The sequence below is a fragment of the Cyprinus carpio genome, chromosome A7, assembly GCF_018340385.1.
Source record: "Cyprinus carpio isolate SPL01 chromosome A7, ASM1834038v1, whole genome shotgun sequence".
NCBI lineage: Eukaryota > Metazoa > Chordata > Actinopteri > Cypriniformes > Cyprinidae > Cyprinus > Cyprinus carpio.
The window spans coordinates 18,780,820-18,806,260 of NC_056578.1; the positions used below are offsets into that span (position 1 = coordinate 18,780,820).

General features: G+C 37.8%; 1 protein-coding gene across 1 annotated transcript; it reads right to left on the reverse strand.

Moving 5' to 3' along the window:
* Positions 1 to 1,005: 1,005 nt before the first annotated feature.
* Positions 1,006 to 23,194, reverse strand: LOC109093839 (kinesin-like protein KIF18A). Its single transcript, XM_042760123.1, has 18 exons — positions 23,009 to 23,194; positions 21,965 to 22,337; positions 21,331 to 21,488; positions 20,439 to 20,543; positions 20,197 to 20,307; positions 19,521 to 19,718; positions 14,377 to 14,553; positions 14,153 to 14,227; positions 13,778 to 13,878; positions 11,387 to 11,549; positions 10,706 to 10,870; positions 8,455 to 8,576; positions 7,991 to 8,229; positions 6,559 to 6,618; positions 2,918 to 3,272; positions 2,707 to 2,799; positions 2,486 to 2,595; positions 1,006 to 1,585 (listed from the first exon to the last, which is right to left on the reverse strand). The coding sequence occupies exons 2-18, from the start codon at positions 22,281 to 22,283 to the stop codon at positions 1,446 to 1,448; spliced, it is 2,691 nt and encodes an 896-aa protein (XP_042616057.1). The 5' UTR covers positions 22,284 to 22,337; positions 23,009 to 23,194; the 3' UTR covers positions 1,006 to 1,445.
* Between the last annotated feature and the right edge of the window lie 2,247 nt (positions 23,195 to 25,441).

Below are 25,441 nucleotides of genomic sequence, written 5' to 3' on the forward strand. Positions count from 1 at the left end.
ATGTTAATGTCTAATTTCTTAAAAAAAAAAACATATTTGATCACATTGATGTAATAATTATCTTTCTAGCTTAATGGAGGGCCAAACAGGCAGAACTTTATGGATGTGCTGCTCTGGATGCCATGAGCCCAGTACATCTGCCTGTAGGCGTGTTACATAATTATCTGTTAATAATAGCCTCATTAACAGAATTGATTACTGTTAATTCCTTAGGCGTGACGCTATAACCAGCACAGCTATTCACAGCACAACTGATTGTGTTGCAAAAAAAAATAAAAAATTTACAAATACCAATTTCTATTGACAGATAAAGCTTAGTAGATAACATTCATGGTTTCGTCACTCTAACTTACAGCAAGGACTGACAGCTAAACCAAAGCATTTGCATGGAATCCTTTTCTGGTTGATGAAGATTACAAGCACTTCTATGGAACTTCATTGTAATGTTGGATATGTTAAAGAGTATAAAACTTAAACGGGCCAAACTCCTGACGGGAGGCTTAATTTTCTTTTGGTTCAGACAGATGGCATGAAGGGAATGTACCAAGATGAAGCTCAAACCGTCAGTCTCCAGACTCCCTTTTTTTCCTCTGTGGGCTGAACCCATAAGATCTGATCACACTACAGAGACTACAAATCAGCAAGAAACAAGACGAGTGAACTGCTTTTGCAAGACAGTTGGAGGTGAAGATGCATGAAAAATCTGCAGAGAATGTGGTTAATTAGACTGAACTCATAGGTTTTTCTGTGTCGCTGCAATTAAAAAAGTAATGAAGCAAAATGTCAGTAATACTAGTTGTAAATGCCCCAGAAAAATCAAATAAAGTAAGTATACATAACTATTACAAAACAAGTTTAAATGCAGTTATCTGTATGCAGCTGTACTGTAATCAGGAGGCCAAAATTTTGTGAGAATCTACAAATATTGTGCACTATTTGTGAACTGTCCGAGTTTGTGCGTGTGTAAAAATAATTTAAGCTCAGTTGAATAAAACACACAGGGTCGATATTTCTCAACTGATATTTCTTTTTAATCAATCATGAAATAGAAACTGCTGACTTGAAAGTAGCTCTCTAAATGGAGCGATTTTTTTATTAAAACATTTAAAAAGGGGGAAAAAGGAGAAAAAAGTCACTCAGTGGCAATAATAAAACTACTTTGCTTTACAAGACCAGAGCATCAATTAATACATTAAATGTGAGCTTCATATTAGGCTGGACAAGTTTTCTACAATCATACATATTTTAAAAAATTAACATAAAACAATCCAGTTTCCTAGAAATAATTAAGCCCAAATACCTGCTCAACAACATTAAAAAAACGAAAGAAAAAAAAAAAATTAAATCTCCCTTTTCACATCTTCTCTACATCAACTCTAATGAGAAGGAAGTGTTTGAGGCCAGTGAATGAGAGAATGGCGCCTTTAATAGCAAATGGAAACCTCTCACATCCTCTTGGTAACTTTTTTAAAGAGTGCAGCAGGCCTCAATGAGCTCAGCTTGGGCTTACGCTGGTCAAGCTGATGGAGGTTTCCCTCAGACACACTCCGTACTACTCTACGGCTTGGCTCGTTCTCCGATGATACTAGACGTGGTGGAAGAGAACAGAGAAAGAATGATAAAAGATTATAAGAAAAAAATCTTAAAAGTTTACTTGAATTCATGAAAAAAAAATCACTGATTCCACAAAAATATTAAGCAGCACACACTGATAATAAGAAATATTTATTGAGCACCAATCAGCATATTAGAATTATTTCTGAAGGATCATGTGACACTGAAAATAATGAATGTTGAAAATTCAACTTTGCCATCACAGGAATAAATTACATGAAGTACACTGCACAATTCCAAGAGTGTCCTTGCACCAGCGGTGCTCAGGCCTTTTTAAATTGTAATTATTTCAGATTATTACTGGTTTTAGTGCATTTTGGATTAAGTATACACAGCCTTGGTGTGCATAAGAGACTTCTTTTTTTTTTTTTTTTTAATCTTACCCCAAACTTTTGAAGAATAGTTCAACAAAAAAGCCATGCCAAATGATAATTTTTAATCAAACACCAGGATTATTATTTTTAAACATTGGTGCCATATATTGCTGCAGTCATTTAATTTAATAAAACCAGTTGTGCCTAACAAGACACTACAAACATGGCAAAAATCACTCTAATGCATGGCCTCTAGTGGCTGGGGTAAATTCAGCCTACTTGTGGCATTATATTACTAAGGAGAAAGATCGTGTATAAGCCACTGGGAGTGGGAGGAGGAGATTGTGCACTTCTGGCTGTGTGCCTGGCATTCTTTCACAGCTGTCAGCCGGCCCGCCCCATTACACTATTACAATACTTTACCAAACATAATGGATTATGTGAGGACTTCATAAATGGAATATAATAAGAGACGCTTATGTTCCACTTCCAAGATACAAATGGAAAGCCCACAGAGGGTAACTGTAATTTTTCTGCATTGAGAATAGCTTACTAACCTCCAAAACGTCGGATTCGCAGTGGTTTAGATGCCTCGCAGGGATCTCTCTTTATGCGCTTGGGTGCTGCAGCCGTGGCCTGAGAACTGTCTTCTTTCCCAGTGTTGGAACTGATACAAACAGACACAAAGTGAGATTTTGGAAAACACCAAGAGTGCAAAATGTCAATGAGGCATGATTTTAAACAGCCCCAGCGAACAGGTCGCACAATAAACACACACCAGTTGAACTTGCGCTTGACCTTGGCAGCTGAGGTCATGGCCATGTAGGAGGGTTTGGATTTTCGCAGGTCTAATAGTGATGGGATTTCCAACCTAGAAACCAATTTGGAAGAAACTTATTCACACCAGCCAAAACAGAACTACCCAATTCAACTTTAACATAAGCATTATTAATCCACGCAAATTATACTGCGTTCAGATCTCGTGGTACCTTTTAGCCGGATCATTTCCGTTGTTAGCACGTAGTGCCCGGAGTGTTGTGTGGCCAGGGGGCTCAGGTGATAGGATGACTGTGGCATTACTGCCTGCTGAGTCCTCGTTGTGACCAATGTCGATAGTGGAGTTTGGATCAAAGCCGCCAGAGGTGTGCGGCTGCCCTTCAGGAGTGTACTGCAGCGGGAACATGCCCTCCTGTTTTAAGACCTCCTGAACGGCAGGAGGGTAATGGGACAGCACAGGAATGGGCCCATCCCCATCTGGGTTTGCAGGAGACACAGACAGCTTCCTCCTGATCGGTTTCTTAAGAGGACATTCAGCATTTCCTTCCTGATGTTGAGGGCTACAGCCTGAAAGAGAAAAGCAGCACAAAATTCATCAGCTTCATTGGAAGACATCACCAAATGGAAAATGCCTCTCATGAATCTTGACAAAAAAATATATGAGATATGTTAATCATTTTATAATCAAAAGTCCTTTAATAGCTAACTCAAGAAAAGATAGACAAGACATATAGATAGATGCTTAGACAGATAAACAGATGGTTAGAGATAGATAGACAGAAAGACAAGAAGGCTGGCTGCACAAATGATAACAACTGCAACGATGTAAAATAATGTGAAAGTTTAAATGGGAATAAATTCTAGTACTATATCGCAAACATTAATGAAACAAAAAAGAATCGCAGATGTTTCCTTCATATTAAACTTATCCCAGTCATAAATTTCATAAAGTGGTGGGGAAAAAAATCAGCCGGGTTAAGAAGTATTGGGGCCATTACTATTCTAACCAACGCAAGTAACTGGCATATTATAATATTACTCAGTGTTGTTGTCATCTTATTTGTGAGGCACATTCCTGGACACACACACACACACAACAAGTTTACATTACTGATGGAAATACACAAACATTATTTACTCATACAACAGTGAATAATTTATCCACGCTTGTCACGTGAGTATTCATGCGCAGCGCGTTGTTAAAGAGCAGGTTCTTTTGCGCCATCAAGACAGACAGTACATGGATGTGTGTGCCGGTGGGTGTGTGTGGGTGAGGACGGCAAGGGAGGCTCCAGGAAGCTGTTGGAGGGGTCTGACGTTGGATATTGAGTGGCGGAGTATGCCGGAGCACGTCGCAGTCTGGCCGCACACTGACTCACACGATGCAGAAAAGCGAGGGAGAGAGAGAGAGAGACACTGCGGCTGCATCTTAAGCGTTCTTGACCAATGGCGATGCTTCAGAGCTCCTGCTGGTTAAACTGTTGACACACAGCCATCTCTCTCCTTCTCTCTGAGTCAGTGCTGATTCTCAGAAATCTGGATTGCATGGGAGAGAACCTGACATCCTGTTAATGACTAACGATACTCACTTTTTTAGCAAAAGAAAAAGTTTGAGAACTGAAAACACCTCGTACGAAAGTGTGCTTTGCTTCGACGGCCTCTTGAAGCTGGCAGCTGTAAAGCACTCACGATATCACTTCATTTGAGAGGCACAGGGTGATCAGGTGACAACAACAACAAAAAAAAACCGACAGGGAGGATGGGCGGCAGACAGTGATGTATGGCCCAGAGCGGAGGGAGAGGAATAGGTGCGATTAGTAATTGGTGGCAGAGTGCTCTGGGTGGCGTATTTTTGGCTGGTGGGATTAAAACATGCATGAGGCGCTATTTCTGGAGGAAGCCACTGCGGATTAGGGTCGCCTGGCTCTCGCTCTCTCATTCCTTGCTCTCTTTTTATTGCAGAATCGTCCTCGCCCAATCCAGGAGTGTTTCATACTATATGTAATAGCTCCCCCTCCTCGTACCGAGCAATGATTTTATGAATGAAATTCGGAAGGGCGGAGGGTCGGCGCTACTGAGAGGCTAGACATAGATGGCGAGGTGAGAAGGACACAGATAACGGAGATATAAAGATGATTGATTTAAAAAATAAGCACACAGACAAAAACATATAGACCGTGAAAGAGAAGGGTGAGGGTGATGAGAAGTAAGGAGAATGGAAAGAAACCGACCGCAGACTTGAGTCTGAGAGGCAGGAGTGGCAGTCTCGTGCGTGTTGACACGTGACCCCTCCTGCTTCTCTCCTCTATTCAATCACTATTTTCCACCCTTTCACGCTCACGCTCCCTCTCTCCACCGAGCACTTGAGCACGAGCGCAGCGACGGTATCGTCATGAAGCGCGTCGATGGTGGGGGTGGGGCGGAGCTTCATTCATAACCCTTGCTTTGAATCTCTATATCTCATTCAGTTCCTGCAGACAAGGCTCCAACGCTATCGTCTTTAAGCAGGGAACGTGGAGCAGGACGACCTGAACACAGCTCTTATTTCCAGCTGCATGAATCTTGAAAATAACCATCTCTTTTTAAAAATGAAGGAGCAAATTTATTTTGGTGCACATCTGAAAATGTTACATTAGATTTACAAAAACAGAACAGTTACACAAACAGCTAGAAATGAACGTTAACTGAAATCTGTCTTAAAGGAATAAATGCTATATTTATGTTTCTAACAAAAGGAAGGAATCTAAGGGTATGAATATTGCACTTATTTTCTAAGTGCCTAAAATGAAACCTTGCAGAGCTAGCGACTAGTTTGTCCTCACAATAGCTCAGCAGAGCAGCCTGGAAACCCCCAAGCAGACTGATAAAAACCTGAACACCATGTTTTGTGTGAAATATGTATCACATTTTGTTTTTCTTTCGAGGCAGCAAACAAATCATTATTCATCATTTTCAAAAAGCTCCATTTCCTTCCACTGCGAATTAACTTTTATACTGTCCTGACCTGGTCAAATCCCACATGGTGTTTGAAATTAATCATTCAAATTTAAACAATCACTGGACAGGGGGGGAAAAGTAAAAAATAAACCACAGAAACACCCCAATCTCCCTGTCAAAAATGAGGAATTATAGACATAGGAAATTTGTTTCTAATAAATACTATGTTCGACAATGCGAAATATTCCAGTACTATCGATACAGAAGTTTTCACTATTTTTTCCAAACATAATTCTTAACAGTATCCGTCTGTTTCCCCCTCACTTCCCTCTTTTTCTTCTTTGCAGCTCTCTGTATTTTCCTGAAATGTGTGTATTTCCCACAGCGTGTCTCAATCAAATGAGGAACACCTGTTCTGGAGCAAATATCATTACTCTCCATTTACTGAGCAATAACTCACCACTCCTTCAATTTCCCAAAGCTTGCCTCTCTTCCTTTTCCCCTTTCTCCCACCCCTGATTCCCTCCATCCTGCGAAAAGCTTGTTTCTGTATTTCATTCAGTCAGTATGGAGAATGTTGAGCAACTTATCAGTTTCTAAGCTAAAATAAAGTTATTTATATAATTATGTTAATGAAACTGTCAATTTCATTTCTGCCACTGATATGATTTGACTATTCATAAAGCACTATTTTCTTTTGATGCTTACATGGAGAATGATAAATGATTGACGTATTGAAAGGGGACTATTGTAAACAAAGCTTGTTTACAAAAGCTGAATGGTCTTATCGGAGCCTTCACAACAGTGCAACACACACACGGGCTGTCAGTATGAGAAATGTGACAGATTGATGACTTAAGCAGAATATGTTGAAGCAGACATTGGAGGGAAAAAAGGGAGACAGAGATGAGTTCACCTTTAGATGAGTGTGTTGGTCTGAGACGCTGTGAGGATCGACGTGTGTGTTTCTCTGAGCCTGAGTGAAGAGAACGCATTGTTATTCATTTGTGCTGGTCCACCTTTTCAGTCCAGCATATACATCACACAGGAACTAAACGCGTCTTAAATCAAGACACATACATCTGTCAACGTTCACACAATGCAGATCACATTACACTGACACACTGAGAACAGTAAATCACCAGGCAGACATAAAATGAGATCACTATGAGAAGGCTGTATGACACAAATGAGATGGTTCACCTCAAAAGCAGGAAGTTTACTGACATTATCTTTTCCATTATTTCCTTACATCCTCAGCTGTGGACATTACCCCAAAACAGCAGAGATAAATAGCATTTTAAAACAAGATAAAGTATAACAGATTTAAAAATAATAATTAATAATTATAATTAATTAATAAGTAATAATTAAAACAAAAATCTATAGTTTTGCCTGATGTTTGTAGTCACATTTATCTGCTAAAATTATAATGCAAATGCTCATTATGGTTATCTGCATCAATAAAATGTTATTAAAATGGATAATTTACATATACACAAACACACTACCATTCAAAAGTCGGTAAGATTAAAAAAAAAAAAAAAAAAAATATATATATATATATATATATATATATATATATATATATATATATATATATATATATATATATATATATACATACATATATATATATATATATATATATATATATATACATACATATATACATATATATATATATATATATATATATATATATACATATATATATACATACATATTTTTTTTTTAATGTTATAATAAGCAAATAAATAAAACATTAAAATGTATAATTTTCTATTTTAATATATTTTAGAATGTAGTAGTTTATTTCCAGCAGCCATTACTCCAGGCTTCTGTGTAACACAATCCTTTAGAAATCATCAGCGATGCCAATTTGGGGCTAAAATAAATTTCTTATTTCATATTATCAATGTTGAAAACAAGTCTGCAGCTTGATATTTTTATGAAGACTGTGATAAATTTTTTCAGGGTTATATGACGAATAGACAATCTAAAAGAACAGCATTTAATACTGTCGTAGAACTCTTTTGTAGGATTATAAATGTCTTTACTGTCACTTTTGATCAGTTAGATGTGCCCTCGCTGATAATAATAATAATAATAATAATAATAATAATAATAATAATAATAATAATAATAAAAATTTTCAGCTTTCACTTATGAATGGTAGTGTAGCAGTCAGACCTTGTGGGACAGTTAACTCCACAAGGTTTGGGTGAAATGCTTTATGCATCAGCGTAGCACAAGTTTCAAGTAAGATGTCGCCTTATGTGTGAGATGTGTTGCTACAGAAAGAGACAACATTTGAAAGTTTCATCTTCCATCAAGATTTCACTCACTGCATGGCGTGCTCTGGCAAGACACGAGGTGTGAGAAAGACAGGATGGGCTGTAGATGAGTGCTTCCTGTGCCACCATCATCCCTGTCTTCTGCTTTCTCCTGGTCTGCCCAGACCACACCCCTCTCCCTGTGCACCAGCCGCTCCAGCTCCTCCCACTCAGCGTCATCTGTGGCAATGTTCGCGGCCTTCAACGCCAGGTGCTGTCGGCGGCAGGTGGACAGCAGGGCGTTCACCAACCTGACAGGACAGGTGAGCGCAAGTGTGGGATAGTTAAATGATACAGATGGAGGCATTTAGATTGCAAATGTCAAATTAATCTGAATTAACACAGAGAACTTTATACAAAGAATGCTCCAGAGCCTATAAAAGAGCACATGGTATCCCACAAACATATAGATTCAAGGTGACTAAGCTCCGAATCATGAAACCTGGTGCAAAACCTCTACGAGTGTTGACTCATACTTGTGCGTGTGAGTGTTTTCCTGGTCTTGAACGCTGATGAGGTGGCTCATGTGCTCGATGTGTTGCTGAAGGTCAGTAATCCGCAGCTGCAGCTGATGGCACTGCAGTTCTCTTTTCAGTTCCTGTATGCAGAAACACATCTTAATACAAAGATAAATGCAACAATTGCAGCAACCAGTAGCTCCATCCCCACCCCTTGATATTAATGGTGGATAAGCTTATCAAAAACATTTATAAGGCATGATTTCCATAGTACAAACAGGTGGGCTGAAAATGCAATATAGTTAAAATAAACATAAGAATGATATTTGATCATTTTCATTTAAATGCACCCAGCATAACAGCACACAGCAATACATTAAACAAACAGCAATGAAACCAGAGTGTGAATGTGTTTACCAAAACATTTGAATCAGGCTTCTACAATGAATGTGTTTATTTATGAAATTAATTAGTAAGGACAAGTAACAGACGATATGTTCTACGATATGAAAAAAAAAAAAAAAAAAAAAAAAAAAAAAACTTTTTTTTTTTAAAGTCTATTCAATACTTTTGTAAAACAAATATGTTTGAATTATTTATTTTATTATATTTTTGTAGGCTGTTCTCATTAAATATTGATTTGCAATTAATTTGCATGTTCTTTTTTTTATTTGCATGTTTTTTTATTGTTCATTCATAACATGCAAGTTATGAATGAACTCAAATAATTTAAAACTTACTTAAAAAAGAAACCACAATATCAAATCTAATTTTGTTACGAAAAAAAAAAAAAAGACTCAATGACAAGCTATTTTTGAAATTGTGCATTAAAATTGACATGATATTCACATATCATTTTACACTGTCAACACAAATTATGCATATAGCATAAATCAGAACACAGAGAGAGACAGTCTGACAAATTTGAACAGAATATCATGCTCAGGAGTGAGACTGCCGTGGCTTTCTGGGTGAAGAAGTGAACGACAAGATTAAACCATCTCATCTATGCGCTAAAATGATGAAACGGCTTAGATGTTTTTAATCTAGCTCTTTGTTTTGTTCTGTCTCACTGAAAATGCACCTTCTGAGGAGTCTTCTACCCCCTCTGATGCAAGAAAATGCAAAACAGCACAGCAGAACATTTGACGGGCGAGTGCGTCACTACTCTGTTCTACTTCCAGGAAAAAAAAAAAAAAACCTTGAGATCAAAAAAAAGAGTGAGAAAAGAGGTGTGGATTTAGGTAAGCAGCTGTAGGGAGTGATGAAGGAAAAGCATTGATTTTTCTTTTATTAAGACATCCTCCGGTGGGGAAATGGAGAGAGGAGCTAAAAGAGGGTATGGGAGAGACACAACAATGGTCACAATGTCTATCAAGAGCCACAAATGAGGGCGAAAACAAAGATTACACAATATTCCAAGAACACCACTGACAAATGGTGAATTTTGCATGTTTTTATAGTCGGTTGATGAATGTTTGCCTCCTACATGCAGATTGATTAACAGTGTGCACGGCTGTAAAAAATCTCAATTGCTTAAGAAGTACATCACTGCCAAATTAACAAAGGCTCAGGTACGTGAAGACAGAAAGTTGCTGCAATTCATGCCAGTTCATCCAAAAGATTATACTAGTCCTCTTTGAGTGTATTTGGCTGTCTGACGAGCTCAAGAAGAGCTCTGCTATTCAGGGCCTCTGAGGATCATGTCTGCCTCAGACATCACAACACTGCAGACTGGCACCCTAGAGCTTCAGTGCTCGGGTAGAACACATGAAAACATTCAATAACGGCATTTCGAAATGGATAACAGGCCAAGGCTGTCCACTCCGGGACTGAAATGTCTCAAATAAAGAAATATCACCATAAGTTGAAGGACAAAAAACAACATAGATCTGTTGCTTGGGTAGGCGGTATGACAAATTCTTATATCACGATATACAATACAGCTATTTTTGCTGCAAATTCAAACCCAAAATGTTTTATATATTACATAAACATGAAGTAAAACATATTTTTCGAGAGTCTACTGACTTCTTAAAATTAAAAAAAAAAGGCATTTATCTTTTGTTCTGTGTTATTGGCCCCTTACACTGCCTACACCGGATGCTTCCATGACAATCAACAATGCAGTCTACACTGGAAGTGCATGTCTGGGATTTCAGAGTGTGTGCTTTGAGTATAGCAGAAGCTTTACTGGTTGACATTTCTGCCACTACATGTATACTGCCCATGCAGCCTTAATCTGAAGTAAAAGTGACCCGGCCCTGACCTCTGGAGAGTGTCCTTCATGTCCAAGCAGCTTCATTTCGTTTTCGATGCGATGAAGCCATCCCTCGTTCTCCTGGAAATGCTTTTCACTCTCCATCAAGCGTTTTTGCAAGTGCGCCTGGTGAGACTTCAGGGAGGCCAGTTTACGCTCGTACTTGCAGGTGGCCTATAACAACAAACAAACGATGGCTAAATCAGGGTTCACACACATACTGAACAATTAATTTTTACAATGTACAATACCAAACACAATATTAAAAGTTTGGTGTTTGGAGGAATTTTTGTTTTCGTTTTTCTATTTTTGAAAGAATTATTTTATGCTCACCAAGGCTGCATTTATTTGATCAAAATACAATCAAAACAGTAATACTGTGAAATTATTACAATTTCAAATATGTGTTTTCTATTTGAATATTTTTCACATTTTAATTTATTTCTGTGGTGGCACAGCTGTATTTTCAGCAGCAATTACTTCAGTCTTAATGCTGAATCTGTGCTCAAGAATTTTTTTTTTTTTTTTTCGTTTTAACATTTTTTTTTTTTTTTTTTCCTTCCAAATTTCTAACCAAAAAACAAAACAAAACAAAATAATAAATTAAATCAATGAAATCACTTTTAAACAACCTTGAAACTGAAAATCAGTTTTAAACAACCTTGTGTGTGTATGAGTCAGTGTTGTTACCCTTTCGGCCCTGTTGTCGGGGAAGAAGATCAGGCTCTGCTGGTGCCACAGCTCCCTGTGTCTCATAGTCAACCTGCTTTCATTCAACTGCTTCTCGATGTCCAGATGCTCTTTACGGACCTGCAGACGTGCTGCAAACACACTGCACAGGGACTGAGACATCCTGCAAAACACAGAAGACGTTGGGTTATTGTCTCTATTCTGTGGATGCCACTCCTCTCACCTATACCAACTGTATAGGTTCTGCGTTATAAATGGCCTGGTAGTTAATGTATATGCTCTGTTTAAATTATAATATAAAAAAAAAAGGGTTCAGAACTGTGGCACAGAGAGCACTGCTCCCTACAATTTCCTCATTATACTACCAGATATATATATTGGGGGAAGTCATGGCCTAATGGTTAGAGAGTTTGACTCCTAACCCTAAGGTTGTGGGTTCGAGTCTCGGGCCGGCAATACCACAACTGAGGTGCCCTTGAGCAAGGCACCGAACCCCCGACTGCTCCCTGGGTGCCGCAGCATAAATGGCTGCCCACTGCTCTGGGTGTGTGTTCACCGTGTGTGTGTGTTCACTGCTGTGTGTGTGCACTTTGGATGGGTTAAATGCAGAGCACAAATTCTGAGTATGCGTCACCACACTTGGCTGCATGTCACGTCACTTTTATATATATTATATATATATATATATATATATATATATATATATATATATATATATATATATATATATATATATACACACACACACAAGTAAAATAGAATTAATGGAATATTGTGGTTTAAATAAAGCTCAGATAGCAGGCCCACCATGAGATCAGATGCCAGTTTTAATTATTTGATTTAGTTCCTAAGAACACTATCATTTAAAAAATATGAAGTCATATATTTTTTTAATTTTACTTTTATTAAATCAAAAGTGACAGTAAAGATTAATAAAGAAAATGATATTTTAAATAAATCCTGTTCTTTTAAAATCAAAGAACCCTAAAAATGGGTTCATTTCCACAGAAATATTAAGCAGCTCAATTGTTTTTAATGTTGATAATAAGAAATGTTCCTTTAGCACCAAATCAGTATATTAGAATGATTTCTGAAGTATCATGCTACACTGAGGACTGAAAATTCAGCTTTGCCATTACAACTTTAAATTACATTTTAAAATATAAAATAAATCAAGTTTATATTTCTCAATATTTTACTAATAGTTTATTTATAATCAAATAATTGCAGCCTTGGAGAACATTAGAGAATATTCTGAAAACATTTAAAAATCTTACCAAACTTTTGAATGGTAGAGTAAGTCTCACTGAGAAAAATATGAAGCATACCTGACAGTTGGCTAGGAATGCATCCTATGATAACTGAGAATATATTTCAACTTACTGCACCTTTTTCTCTTCTATTTATTATAGGTAAGCGCTAAAGGCCATCATGCTCTCATTCAAACACACATTCTCCACTGAGAGCCTTCAATACTCCAACACAGCCTTTTGCAACACTGCAAACGGCTCGTCAATGAACGCTTTGAGATATCACCTGAACTGTGTGTGGGCGGTATTAGTTTTGATTTAAAAAAATAAATAAAAAAAATTCCATTGAGAGAGAGTGCAGAGGCTGTATTTGGGGCCATAATGTTGGTGCAGCGCCGACACTGCCAGACTCCTGCATTATTAATGCGGGCAGGAGAGAGCCAGCCCTCCTTGGCGCTAAGCACCTCTCCCCCTCTCTCTCACTCGCTCGGCAAGTTGTGAATTCTGATGCCGGTGAATGAAACACGTAGGAGTGAGACTCATTCAGCTTTCCCCCCTCCTCCTTCCCCTCTCCGTCCCTCCCACCCTTGTTATTTTCCCTCTTTCTCTCCTCCCTCCGCCTGTCCTTCATTTTCTCCCTCCCATCTACGGATGCTGCGGCGGTTTTTGTTGACAAGAACCACACACACACACACACACACACACACACACACACACACACACACACACACAAACAGAATGACTGAATCTAAAGGCTGAGGGGTGGGGCGATGGGATGTGTTGCAAAAATGTGATACATTTCCTGTCTTAAACAAGCAATGAACCAAAAAAAAGAAGTGGGGGGGGGGGGGGGGGGGGGGCGCAAAAAATTACACAAAGCACGAGTCTCCAGTCTCCACTGGGCCTGATGAAAAATGCAGAGGTAAGGAGACCTCCACCTGCGATTGTGTCTGGCTTTGTCCTGTGTACTCTTACTCATGAATAATTGAGGCGGATTCAAAGTTTCAAAGGACAGCATTAAAGAGCTGCACATCACACATGGCATAAAATAAACAACATCTAAACAAACAAAAATACAGGTCTCAAGATGCATGCTGGTGCCTGCAAACAGAGTTCACAGCAACTCATGAATGCTGCTTACTTCTCAAACTCGGCTCTCCTTTGGATAGGGACTGGATTAAGAGCAGGAACCTCCACCTTCCGCTCTTCGTACTCTTTGAGTTTCTGTTTCAACATGACAATCTGCAAGCACACACACACACACACACACACACACACACACACACACACACACACACACACACACACACACACACACACACACACACACACACACACACACACACACACACACACACACACACACACACACACACACTCTCATGAGACAAGCTAGTCTCATGTGGATTAGACCCATCTCACGTAACAGGAGAGCCAAACCAGATTTACAAAGTAAGTAGTTCCACATTAAGAAGTAATTAAGGTTGAGATTCATCATGTTTTTTTGTTTTTTTACCTCAGCTTTCTGCTTTTCACAGATGACAGCATACTGGCCAATGTGACTGTCCAAGCTCATCACGTTACTCCTCAGCTGAAATACAGGGAGAGAGAATCAGACATATGACCTATATTATAATGACGCTTTAATAGCATCTTTGTACGAAGTGAACTGATGGGTGATTTGAGGCATGTTGTTGGTCAGGGGACTGCTGAAGCTGTGCGTGTATGTGTAGGACTCACAGTGGATTTGATCTCCTTGGCGCGGTTGGCATATTTGAGAGTGTTGTGTGTATCTTCATAGGAAAGTGAGGACGGGCTGACGTTCGCGATCATCACAGTTCGGCAGTTTCCACCCAGAGAGTCTTTGAGGAGCCGTGTCAGCTTGCTATCTCTGTAAGGAATGTGTGTCTTCTTACACTGAGAATAAAAAAACAAGCCAAAGCAAAGAAAAATCAAATTTAAGAACGGCAACAACACGTAAGAAACAAAGACTGCAAAACAAAAAACGATACAGCCTAGGCAGAGATTACATAAATAGGCTGAAAATTTCATTATAGGCTATTTCTGAAATGAGTTTAGATTTACTTTACAATGGATCGGTCACTAGGCTTGCCTTAAAATGTTATAGCCAATCCAAGGAAGGCTTTTTTTTTATGTAAGCCTAGGGAGAATTTTTCTGTCTCGATAGTTTTAAAAGCATTTTAATAGAAATGATCCAAAAATACACTAAACTTTGTTACAAGGCCACTTATAATAGGTTGCTTGAACATGACATCACTGCTGTGGTGCGAAAGGTAACTGGAGGGCAGGAAGTGATTTTCACTAGCAGAATATGCCTAATATGCTTTGCGTTGTTTGTTTATGGATGCTCAAATCGATCAAACCAAGAAACCACAAGGAGTTTGTATCGTGTATGAAAATGTGTTGTTCATAAGGGGGAAAAGACAAGATACTGACTGAAAGACGCAGGAAAAATTGGCTTGTAAACGGAAGATTTCGGTGAACTTGCACTACTCGTTACTGAATAATCTAGCAATTTAGCAAAACAGCAAATGAGTGATGGTCAAACTGATGGTCTAATTAATCTCAGAATCTAGTGACTGATACACAGTCCACATCCCAGCATCCCCCCCAAAAAATATATATTATAATAGTAAAAATTATAATAAAAACATCAAGACAAAGTTTCCACTTAGCTGAAGTGGAACAGTTAACATACGTGGAGAACGACATACACACAATTTGCCAACACAAACATAAAGGAAAACACAGCAGTCAGGGCAGGGAAATGAGGAAATTTTTGTATATCTGATCTCATCCAGCCGATGTCTCAAACTATAGCCTACATCTGGACTCTGTATGTGTTCATGTTTTCATTATAGCTTTGAATCAAGTGGTGGCCTGCTGGGAACTTCACAAACTCCTTTGCAAAAGGGTGAAATAAAGACTGTGGCCCACTTTTCAGTCATTTCTCATTCTCTGGTAGGAACTACTGCACCAAAAAGAAAAAGGCACGCTTTTAGTGATAAAACACCAGCTTATGTAACCTAAAAAACATGCACGCAGCATCATCATGATAGCTAGTCTGTGAAAAAAAAAAATCACATTTCTGAAGGCAGCATGTTCTCTCTGCTGGCACGACTGTGTTAACAGGGTGTGTGACAATGTGGGTAAGGAGAGCCGACTGCGTGACAGGTTAATTTATGCGGATGGCATGAAAACAATACCTATGAAGCTGCCTTTTGGAGGGGCCCAGAGACAGGCACAAACCTCCTCACCTTACACACACACACACACACACACACACACACACACCAGCCGAAACACTCCAACATCAAACAGCAAACACACAAAAAAACAAAATAAAAAAAAAAACACAAAAGCACATAAACAAATCAAACAATCCCTTGAGAATGTTTAAACACTGCCAGAACAACAATATATGAGATCATGACTAAAAATACAATCAGTTTACAAGAAAAATTAAAAGAACATGCATCCTGCTTTGACAGACAATAAACAGAAAGAGGGCCTGCACATATCTAGCACCAAATTAACTCAAGTGACCATGAGGTTTTCAACCAATCCCATATTTATGGGTCACAGGCTTGTTAAGATTCAGCTGTACTACAGGACAAAACAAAGATGTACTGCATGCTGAAAAATTCCAGACACAGCAAACGAGAGAGAGAGAAAAAAATACAGAACAGCTTTAACATTCAAAAACTCCCTCTCTCCATTCTGCTCTTCAGTCAAATAAACACAAACAAAGCCAGCAATCGAGATACTTGGACGTGAGCTGGAACAAGTGAACTCGTCTACAGTACTCCATCACTGAAAACAAACATTTGAGAAACAACAGTTTCAATAGCTATGCACGCACGCACAAGGTTGTGGGAGACGTCAAACCTTTATGATCACCAAGAATAAACTTATTCAAGCATGGTCTGGAATGTACACTAACATTCAAAAGGTTGGGGTGGGGTCAGTAAGAAATTCACACTTTTATTCAGCAAGGACTCATTAAATTTATTTAAAAGTGATACTATCTTTCCATTTAAAATAAATGCCTTCCTTTTTAACTTTCCATCATCAAAGAATACTGAAAACACCAATAAGCATATTAGAATGATTTCTGAAGGATCATGTGAATCTAACTGGAGTAACATTGTGCATATACACACACAACCTTAGCAGATGTTCTCAGCCAGAGATACTGGAGACCTGAGTCACCACAATCATATTTTTAGAGCGAGTTGAGTTGATTTGCACTGCATGGACTGAAATGCAGTCGACAACTAGTCACCTGTTGTGTCGTTGACATGCATATGGAATAAGGCACATGCTTCTTTGCGCTGTCGCCAGTGTTAGGATTGGCAACATCTCTCAGGTTATGAAAAATGTCAGAAAGCGTTGGTATTGTGTGGTCGGAGAGACACAAATGCATTTGAAGTCTTTAGGAGGTGGAGAACAAGAAAAACTAATTGGACAAAACGGGCTTAATATCTAAGAGCCTAAAAACAGCAGGAGCTGCCTGAAAGTGTTTAGAATTAAATCCCCCAAAAAAGCAACACAAAGTCTTGATATTTATTTCTGTTGTGTGTCACTATGGTTACAGGCATTACTGAGGGATATCACTAGCTACAGGGAGAGACTGACCTCAGTTACCTGTTCATACAGACAGTACTGGATCCTCTTTGTCTGCAATTGTATGTATAATACCATATAAAACATTTATGTGATAATCAACACAGTAAAAGCAGTAATATTGCCAAATATTTTTACGATCTACAATAAGTTTTCCATTTTAATATATTTGTAATTTATTGCAGTGATGACAAAGCTGAATTTCCAGCAGCCATTACTCCAGTCTTTAGTGTCACATGATCCTTCAGAAATCATTCTAATATGCTGATATGGTGTTCAAGAAATGTTTCTTATTATTATCAATGTTCAAAACAGTTATGTTTTTTTTTTTTTTTGGGAACAGCAATACATTATTTTCAGATATCTTTGATGAATAAAGCATTCAAAATCATTTATTTGAAATAAATAAATAAATAAATAAAATATATATATATATATATAAAGAATTTTAAGTTTTTAATGTCACTCAATATCAATTCAGTAAAATAAAAGTATTAATTTCTTTCTTCTGGAAAAAAAAACAAAAACAAAAAAAAAACGTACTGACCCCAAACTTTTGAACCTTATTTACAGGTGTGACTCTTAAATTGCCTTGTAATGTAGAAGCAATTTGAAAATCTATTTTGAAAAACTGACATGCATTCAGTGGTTTTTCATAACCAATAAGAGTTTAAAGCTGTAACAATATGACAGGATTTGAGAAATACACGGCAGCAAATTACCACCTAACACCCAATAATAATTGAAGAATGGTTTATCATAGCTTATGGCACAAAACAAACACCGCAAGGCAGATTTAACAGCCATTTTCTAAGACTTCATTCTATATCTGTCACGGGCTAATGGGATTGGGTGGTAAATTACCCTCAAACCGTCTCTGAGATGGAAAATCTGGATACAATTCCACACAATGTCTCTAGTGGAGGCGTACTGGAATCAGCACTAGTGAATGAGCAGGACACACACACACACACACACACACAAACAAACAAAGCAGCCCTGAGGAAAGGGATAAGTGTAGACAACAGAGTCTGAGTTGTAGGTCTCCTAACCCTGATAGCATCAGTCCCTGAACCACAGAGCCAGCGGAGCCTTTGGGTTTGTCCCAAAAGCAAAGAAAAGACAGGAAGGCTAACACCATCAGAGCAAATGTGCCACAGTCACTGACAGCAGGGTATGACCCCAGCTAACCCAGACTGGATAAAGACCAACAAAGGCTAAAGTGAAGATAAGTAATAGTGATACAGTAAATACATTTGTTTACAATACAGTAGAACTGCAGGTAATTGGTTTTGTGACAAGAGCACACAGAATTCCCATACCGTATTGTGCGCATTTAAGTGTGTGTTAAATAAGGCCAAGAGTACCATACTTTTTGATGCACGAATCTATCAAATGAATTCATTGTCAATAATAGTAAACAACAAATTTGTTATCAATGCACTACCACAAAGAAATGTTGGAAGCAATGGTCACACTGCATTGGCACAAACATATTATATTAAAAGAAAAAAGGAAACTGGCAAATGCCACATGGCAAGATGCAAAAGAAAGAAGCATGCAAGAGGTATGGCAGCATATTATATTTTATATTTTAAATATGTTAAGAGCTTGTGTTGTGGTTGCAAGGTTTTTCATCAGCATTTAATGGTATGTTTTCAATAATGTGAGCGTTTCCACATTTGCCAAACAGTGATTATCATCACTTATCAAAATAAATTTCATGGATCATGTAGATTAAAAATTATAAACATATATTTATGGGCACAATTTTTATATGAATCTATAAAATAAAAATAAAATTCTCATAACTAATGATAACTTTTAAAAGTTGTAATATCTGTTCTACTTCTTTAAGAACAAGTCGACATAACAACAATTGCATTAACGACAGAGGAACAACATCATCGTAATCACTTTCAGAACTATTGATGAATGATCAGAATCCACCCGACTTTATTTAAAGCGGTAGGCTTAACTACACCACACATCATGCATTTGTGTGAACAATAATATAGTTATTTCTTTTGGTATAAGCCTTTGGATTAAGAGATTTAAAATCACACCAAAAAAAAAAAATCAACTATTCTGTCCAAACCTTTAACAAGAAGTGTACAAATTTCATCAAACCGTAACCCATATTTGCAACATCCAACTGAAATCTGAAATAATAAAACCGATCTCTTTTCAACAAGATCTGGGGAATCCCTCAGTCTTAACAGGAGATGTAGACCTACTTTGGGGTTGGCGAGCGTGTTGATGACATTTCCTAGGGCGAGGAGGGAGCGGTTGATGTTGGCCCCCTCTCTGAGACGAGCCCCCTTAGCATTGGTGGCACTGGCCCTTTCTGAGCCCGCCAGGTCGATTAAGCTCATCTTGGCCACACGAACATTTGGATTGAGACTGGGTGTCTTATCCTGCTGCCTCAAGTAGATCTGAAGAAAAAAGATTGCATGTGAACATCTTTCAGTCAGACTGAAGAGTTATTTTTTTGCCTGACAACTTTATAAGTCAGCTGACACTGGTTTGAACTGTGCAGTTAACTCTGAAACATCCAGATCAATAGATAGATGACTGAGATGTTGGATTGCAGAGATGATTAAAGCTTTATTGCTTTTAAACGAACAACATTTTACAGTCTAGAAATAAAATAAATAGAGAAGCCAAACATCGTGATTTATTATTGCCTCATCAAATCTTCCAGGAAACACAAAAAGTCCTGGAAATTGTTCATTCACGCAAGTCGACTGGTAGCTCACGCTCAATATCAAAACAAGAAGATTAATGTAAAGTTGCTCAAACCCCACGGGGGCGACCGCACACAGAATGAGATCTAGCAGCATAAAAACACTTACACAGAACTGGATGCGATATTTACAGAGAAAAGAGATGAGACTGCGAGAAGCCTTTTACCTGGAATACGGCATGAGAGCGGGAAGACGTGGCGTTCATGTCAGTGGGGTGCTGCGTCCTATTTCTGTTACCATAATCAAGAGCTTCAAGGATGTGCTCTGCAGATTTGGGCTACAAAGTAATGAGATAACACACACACACACACACACCATCAGACAAGGCAAATCAACAACAATTTCTTTGTGGTGAGATGAATCACGGTCAAAGAAAATGCACAGATGACATATGCATCCCAACTTCACCTGGTGCAAGGTGAGTCCTTGAACAACAACTCCACTGGAGCTGTCCTCTCTCACCGCTAATGGCCCAGAGTTAGTTAGCAAATCCCGAATCTGCTCATTATAAACCTGTTCAGGAGAAAGTGCAGAAACCCATTGCTCAAAACACAAACAGGCTGACTGACTAACAGTGCTTCAGGTACAATAAACCAGAACTAACGCAAATGTAGCACTTTTTTGTAAGATGCACTCGGTATTATTCTCTCATTAAAAAGGTACTTCAAAAAATTTGCATTAAAGTTTAACTATTTAGTTTTTTTGTGCTTCTGCATCAAGGCTGCTAAGTTTCTAAGTCTAAGATGACTGTAATATTTTAACTAGTGCAAAATAAATAAATAAATATAACCATGAATGCACCTTACACAGTACTTTTCAAAAGTTTGGGGTCAGTAAGATTTTTTTAAATTAATATTTTTAATCAGCAAGGTTTAATTAAATTTAACAAAATCAAAGGTTTAAGTCTTTTACATTGTTACAAAAATAAATTTCAAATAAAGGCTGTTCTTTTGAACTTTTTGTTCATCAAAAAAAAAAAACATTACCTCAGTTTCCACAAATAAATATTAAACAGCACAACTGTTAAAATCCAGCTTTGCCAACACAGGAATTAACTACTATTAAAACATATTTTAAATTGTAATTACATTTTACAATATTACTTTTTACTTTTAATAAAAAAAAAAATAAAAAAAAAATGGAGCCCTGGTGAGCATAAGACTTCTTTCAAAAACATTTTTACAAATCTTACAAACCCCAATTTTAGAACTGTATCAGTAAAGGACCCCCCCCCCAAAGTATTCATAAGTTAAAAACAAACTAATCTTAATTAATAAACCCATTGACGTTTAAACCTCACCTCAAGATAAGAAAAGGCTAGGTTAAACACTTTGTCCTCCTTGATGAGGTCCATGCGAGCAAACAGTTCTTTCACAGTGAGAAACGTCACTCCTGGATCATCACTACTACCCAACATTGTGTGCGTTTTTCCTGCTCCTGTAGCTCCATAAGCAAACACTGGCCAAACAGACACATATTTATGAATAAAATCATTATCGGGTATACCAGCTGAAAGCTGTCATAATGACATCAACTATATGAACAGCCTATATTCATGAGAGGTATCAAATAGTGGCAAAAATGTTAACAGCATCAATAAAATCCATAAATTACCATATTATTAGCATGATAAATAAAAACACCAACCATGCAAAATTCCTCTAACACGGTGAAATGGAGAGGGAAAAAACACAGTACAAATTAAAAGGCAATGCTCTTGTAGCACTGACAAAATGTGAAAAAGGCACCAGGTACATTAAATATTTTATCATGAAATAATCTTATTTTACTGACACTTTCACATTTTGCATCAAGTTCTAGCAAGACAAAGACTGTCAGCCCAAAATAAATCAATCTAGGTTTCACTTCTGAAATCATGTACATGGCACGGAGAGTTATTTTCAAATTCAATGAAGAGAAATAAAATATCTCACCAGTGCAGTTGTAGCCATTCAGGACACCATCCACTATTGCTTTAGTGGTGTTCTCAAAAACTTCCACCTGTGAAGAGTCCTCCCTAAAAACACTGTCAAACACAAACTTGAGGTCCTTGTTGGCTCTGCGCCGCACATCTCTGTTGCCTACCCGCTGTCCCCGGAAAAATGTCACTTCTTCCTCTTTAGGATCAAATATAAGCATGTGGTTGTCAACAACGTGGACAACCCTCTTGTGATTTCCATCCTTTTCTTTGTCGTTTAAAGGACGGACACGGACCACCACTTTAATGTGGCTGCACACCTCACCATCTGACATTGTCCTATTTTACAGCTTCCCAATGAAAATCTCTGCTCCTTAAGGTTTGTGTATCTATAAAACACAAGAGAATCATTTAGAAACAAGGCATATTCCAAATAATTCTTCAGTAGGTAAAATATTTTTCTCTTTATGTAGGTAAAAAAAATAGTAGCAATAATGTCACAATAATGTATAATGTAAATATAGTAACAATAATGCCACATTTTCCTATGACACTTATTTCACAATCTCTAACGTTACTCAGTTACTTTTGGATGTCAAGACAGAGGTATCCTTATTTAAGGTGTGCTTATGCTGGCAAAAGCATGATTTGTTTTACTGTGGCATGGTATCTTTATAAGTAAACTCTAACAGAAGGGGAATTTAAATAATAAAATTAACGTTTAACCTCATACTACATGTAAGCCCATAAGATTATCATATAGACTGTAACGTTACATAACATGGTTTAATGTAAGGCATGGCTGAAACCTGCACACCGGTGCTAATTTATTGTAACGGCGCTGTAACAAAAGCCCATTCACTATATCATCAATCGACTATATCATAAGACCCATACGTCTGTGATTTTTAATTTTTTTTTTTTTTTACTTTAAAACATTTATGTGCATTAGTTAATAGCATCTGCTAGCGTTGCGCTAAAAGCAGCAGCTAACTGCTCATCTCTTTCATTTCAATCACAAAAGATTAAGTCAGCGCTATTAAAAATGTGTATGACCTACCATCTGATACAATATGATTCCACGACGAATGATTTGACTGGTATTAAGAGCATGTTTTATTTCCCCTTTTTAACTTTAAAGACAACATTCAAGCTGATAGTACGCAAGACCAAAGCCCCAAGCGCGAAGATTTCAAAAACAAGCTGCTGTTCCGTCCCTGCATCTGATTGGTCGAGCACATTCTTACGTCAAGGGACGTGTGACGCTACGACTGAATCAAGGCGATAGAGAATTTAATTCAGGGTGGAATAAAGCATAAAATGTATTCTTCAATTGAAAGTTTAATTCCTAAACCATGTCATATATGGCAGGTTTGAGTTATGTAATTGTATTATGTAATTGAGCACACTTTGAATGCCATTTCGCGGGATTTAATTTACGTGCTATATTTAATCTTAATACACACGTGACCAAAATTAGAGCGTTCTTCTTCTTGACAGATATGATGTATAATTTGCCCCGATGATGTTTCAAAGCCCCAGTTACCTGTGACTCTCACAGTTTTGACCAGGGATTAAACAAATATTAAATATCTTTAGAAAAGTCATGCATCATTAAACTATGGAGTAAAACACATTTAATGGGAAAATTGCGAATAAAATGACAACATAAACCGAAGTGTCGCACATATGCGTCTAGTCACATATTTCTACATATGTAAAACATCGCTACACAATACTGTCAAGATTGCTAATTGATGTTCCAAGATACATCGACTGTATCTGATTTTAAATGCTTGTCCTGTTACAGGAGGAACACAAAATCGATATTGTTTGTTTCCTCCGGGAGCAGTCACACTGCACTCATGAACCTCCACCACAACGCTGAATGAAGGACTAACCGCGTTTAATAGGATAATAGCGATTAATTGTTAATTCACAGCCTGCTGTGTTGTTTTATTGCTTTGCATTGTAAGTTGGTTGCTTCCGAACTAACATTTGACTACGATGTACTGTATGTTGTTCGGAGTCTTATGTCTTTAAATGCATAACGTGTTGATAGTCAACAAGTACATGCACTGCCTTTGAAATCTGACTACGATCCCGAACACATCTCAGACAAACCCTGCTTCTGGCGTCCTGCACGTGTCCCTGTGTCTCTTCCCATCTTAAATGCTGAGACAACCTGGCCATGCGGATTTGGGGCTAAAATGCCTCTCCACGAACAAATAAAATCTATTACGTCTGTTGCTAACAAAGTGAAAATGAACAGTATCGATTGTGGCATCAATTTCATTTCATTTATTTTCATTTCATTTATATGTTTTACAGCGTTGCGCATTTTAACCAATTACACACAATTCTGTTGAGCTTAGCAATGCAATGGCCAACCAGAGCCGTTCAGATGAGTCATCGCTGAAACTCATCAGTTTTGAGTGCGCGCGCGTTCTCTGACTGAATTCCGCGAATTCTTTCATAAACAACAAAGCGCAGATGCAAGTAACGTGAGAGATTAATTTCACATTGTTTACAGCTTCAGTGATTATAATAACGATAGGTTTTTTTTTTTTTTTTGAGAGAGAGAGAGAGAGAGAGAGTGCTTAAACTCAGGATGGATCAAAGTTAATGATAATGTCAATTTCTATATATAATTTATTCTCTGGTCGAATAATCGTGGAAAGGAAACGTTATATAGCCTAATTATCAATTTCTAATGTTTTTATTAAATTGCAATCACTTCACGTTAAATACAAATTCAGTCCCATTAAACATATTTTATTAGCTTACATGACACCCATGTCTGGTTGTTGCCTAAAAACACGGGTTTATGATGTTTAATACATTTGGCTGCTTTTAGCCTTACCCTGGAGTTGGTTCACTATGCTGAGACACGAGTTTGAGTTTGAGATAAGTCATTAGTTTGAGAGTTAATAAGTATTTTTAAATGACATTTACATGTTCACACCATATTTGTAGTAGAACCCAAATGCCCCCATGTCGTTTCATGGTTGCACCCTACAAACGGACTTTGGGAGACGTTGTTCCTGACCACAACTCCAAAATGTTCAGTCGATGCTGGAGGAAGTTGCGGCATGCAGTGAGGCACTATACTGGCTCAGTGATTTCAAGCCCTGATTCTGAGTTCAGCAATTCGGAGATGTCAACCCAAAGTGAGAAACCCTTTCACACACCAGTCATGGTGAAGGAGGTGTTGCAGTTTCTGGGCATCAAACCAGGGCAGGTCGCTCAGTTCTTCATCAGGAATCAGCTTTCACAGAGTTTAAATGTTTACACGGACTATTACATGTATATCTAGCTGTTGGTGAGGCCACATTTGTGTCATTTGCTTTCTGGACGTATATGGTCTGTGATTATAGATTCTGAACTTTTTAGGGGTAAATAAGGTACAACCCCTAAAATGTTTGCTCATAATTTTTTACTGGTCAAAAGTGTGAAATAATTAAGATTTTTATTTAGAATTTTTTTAAAATAA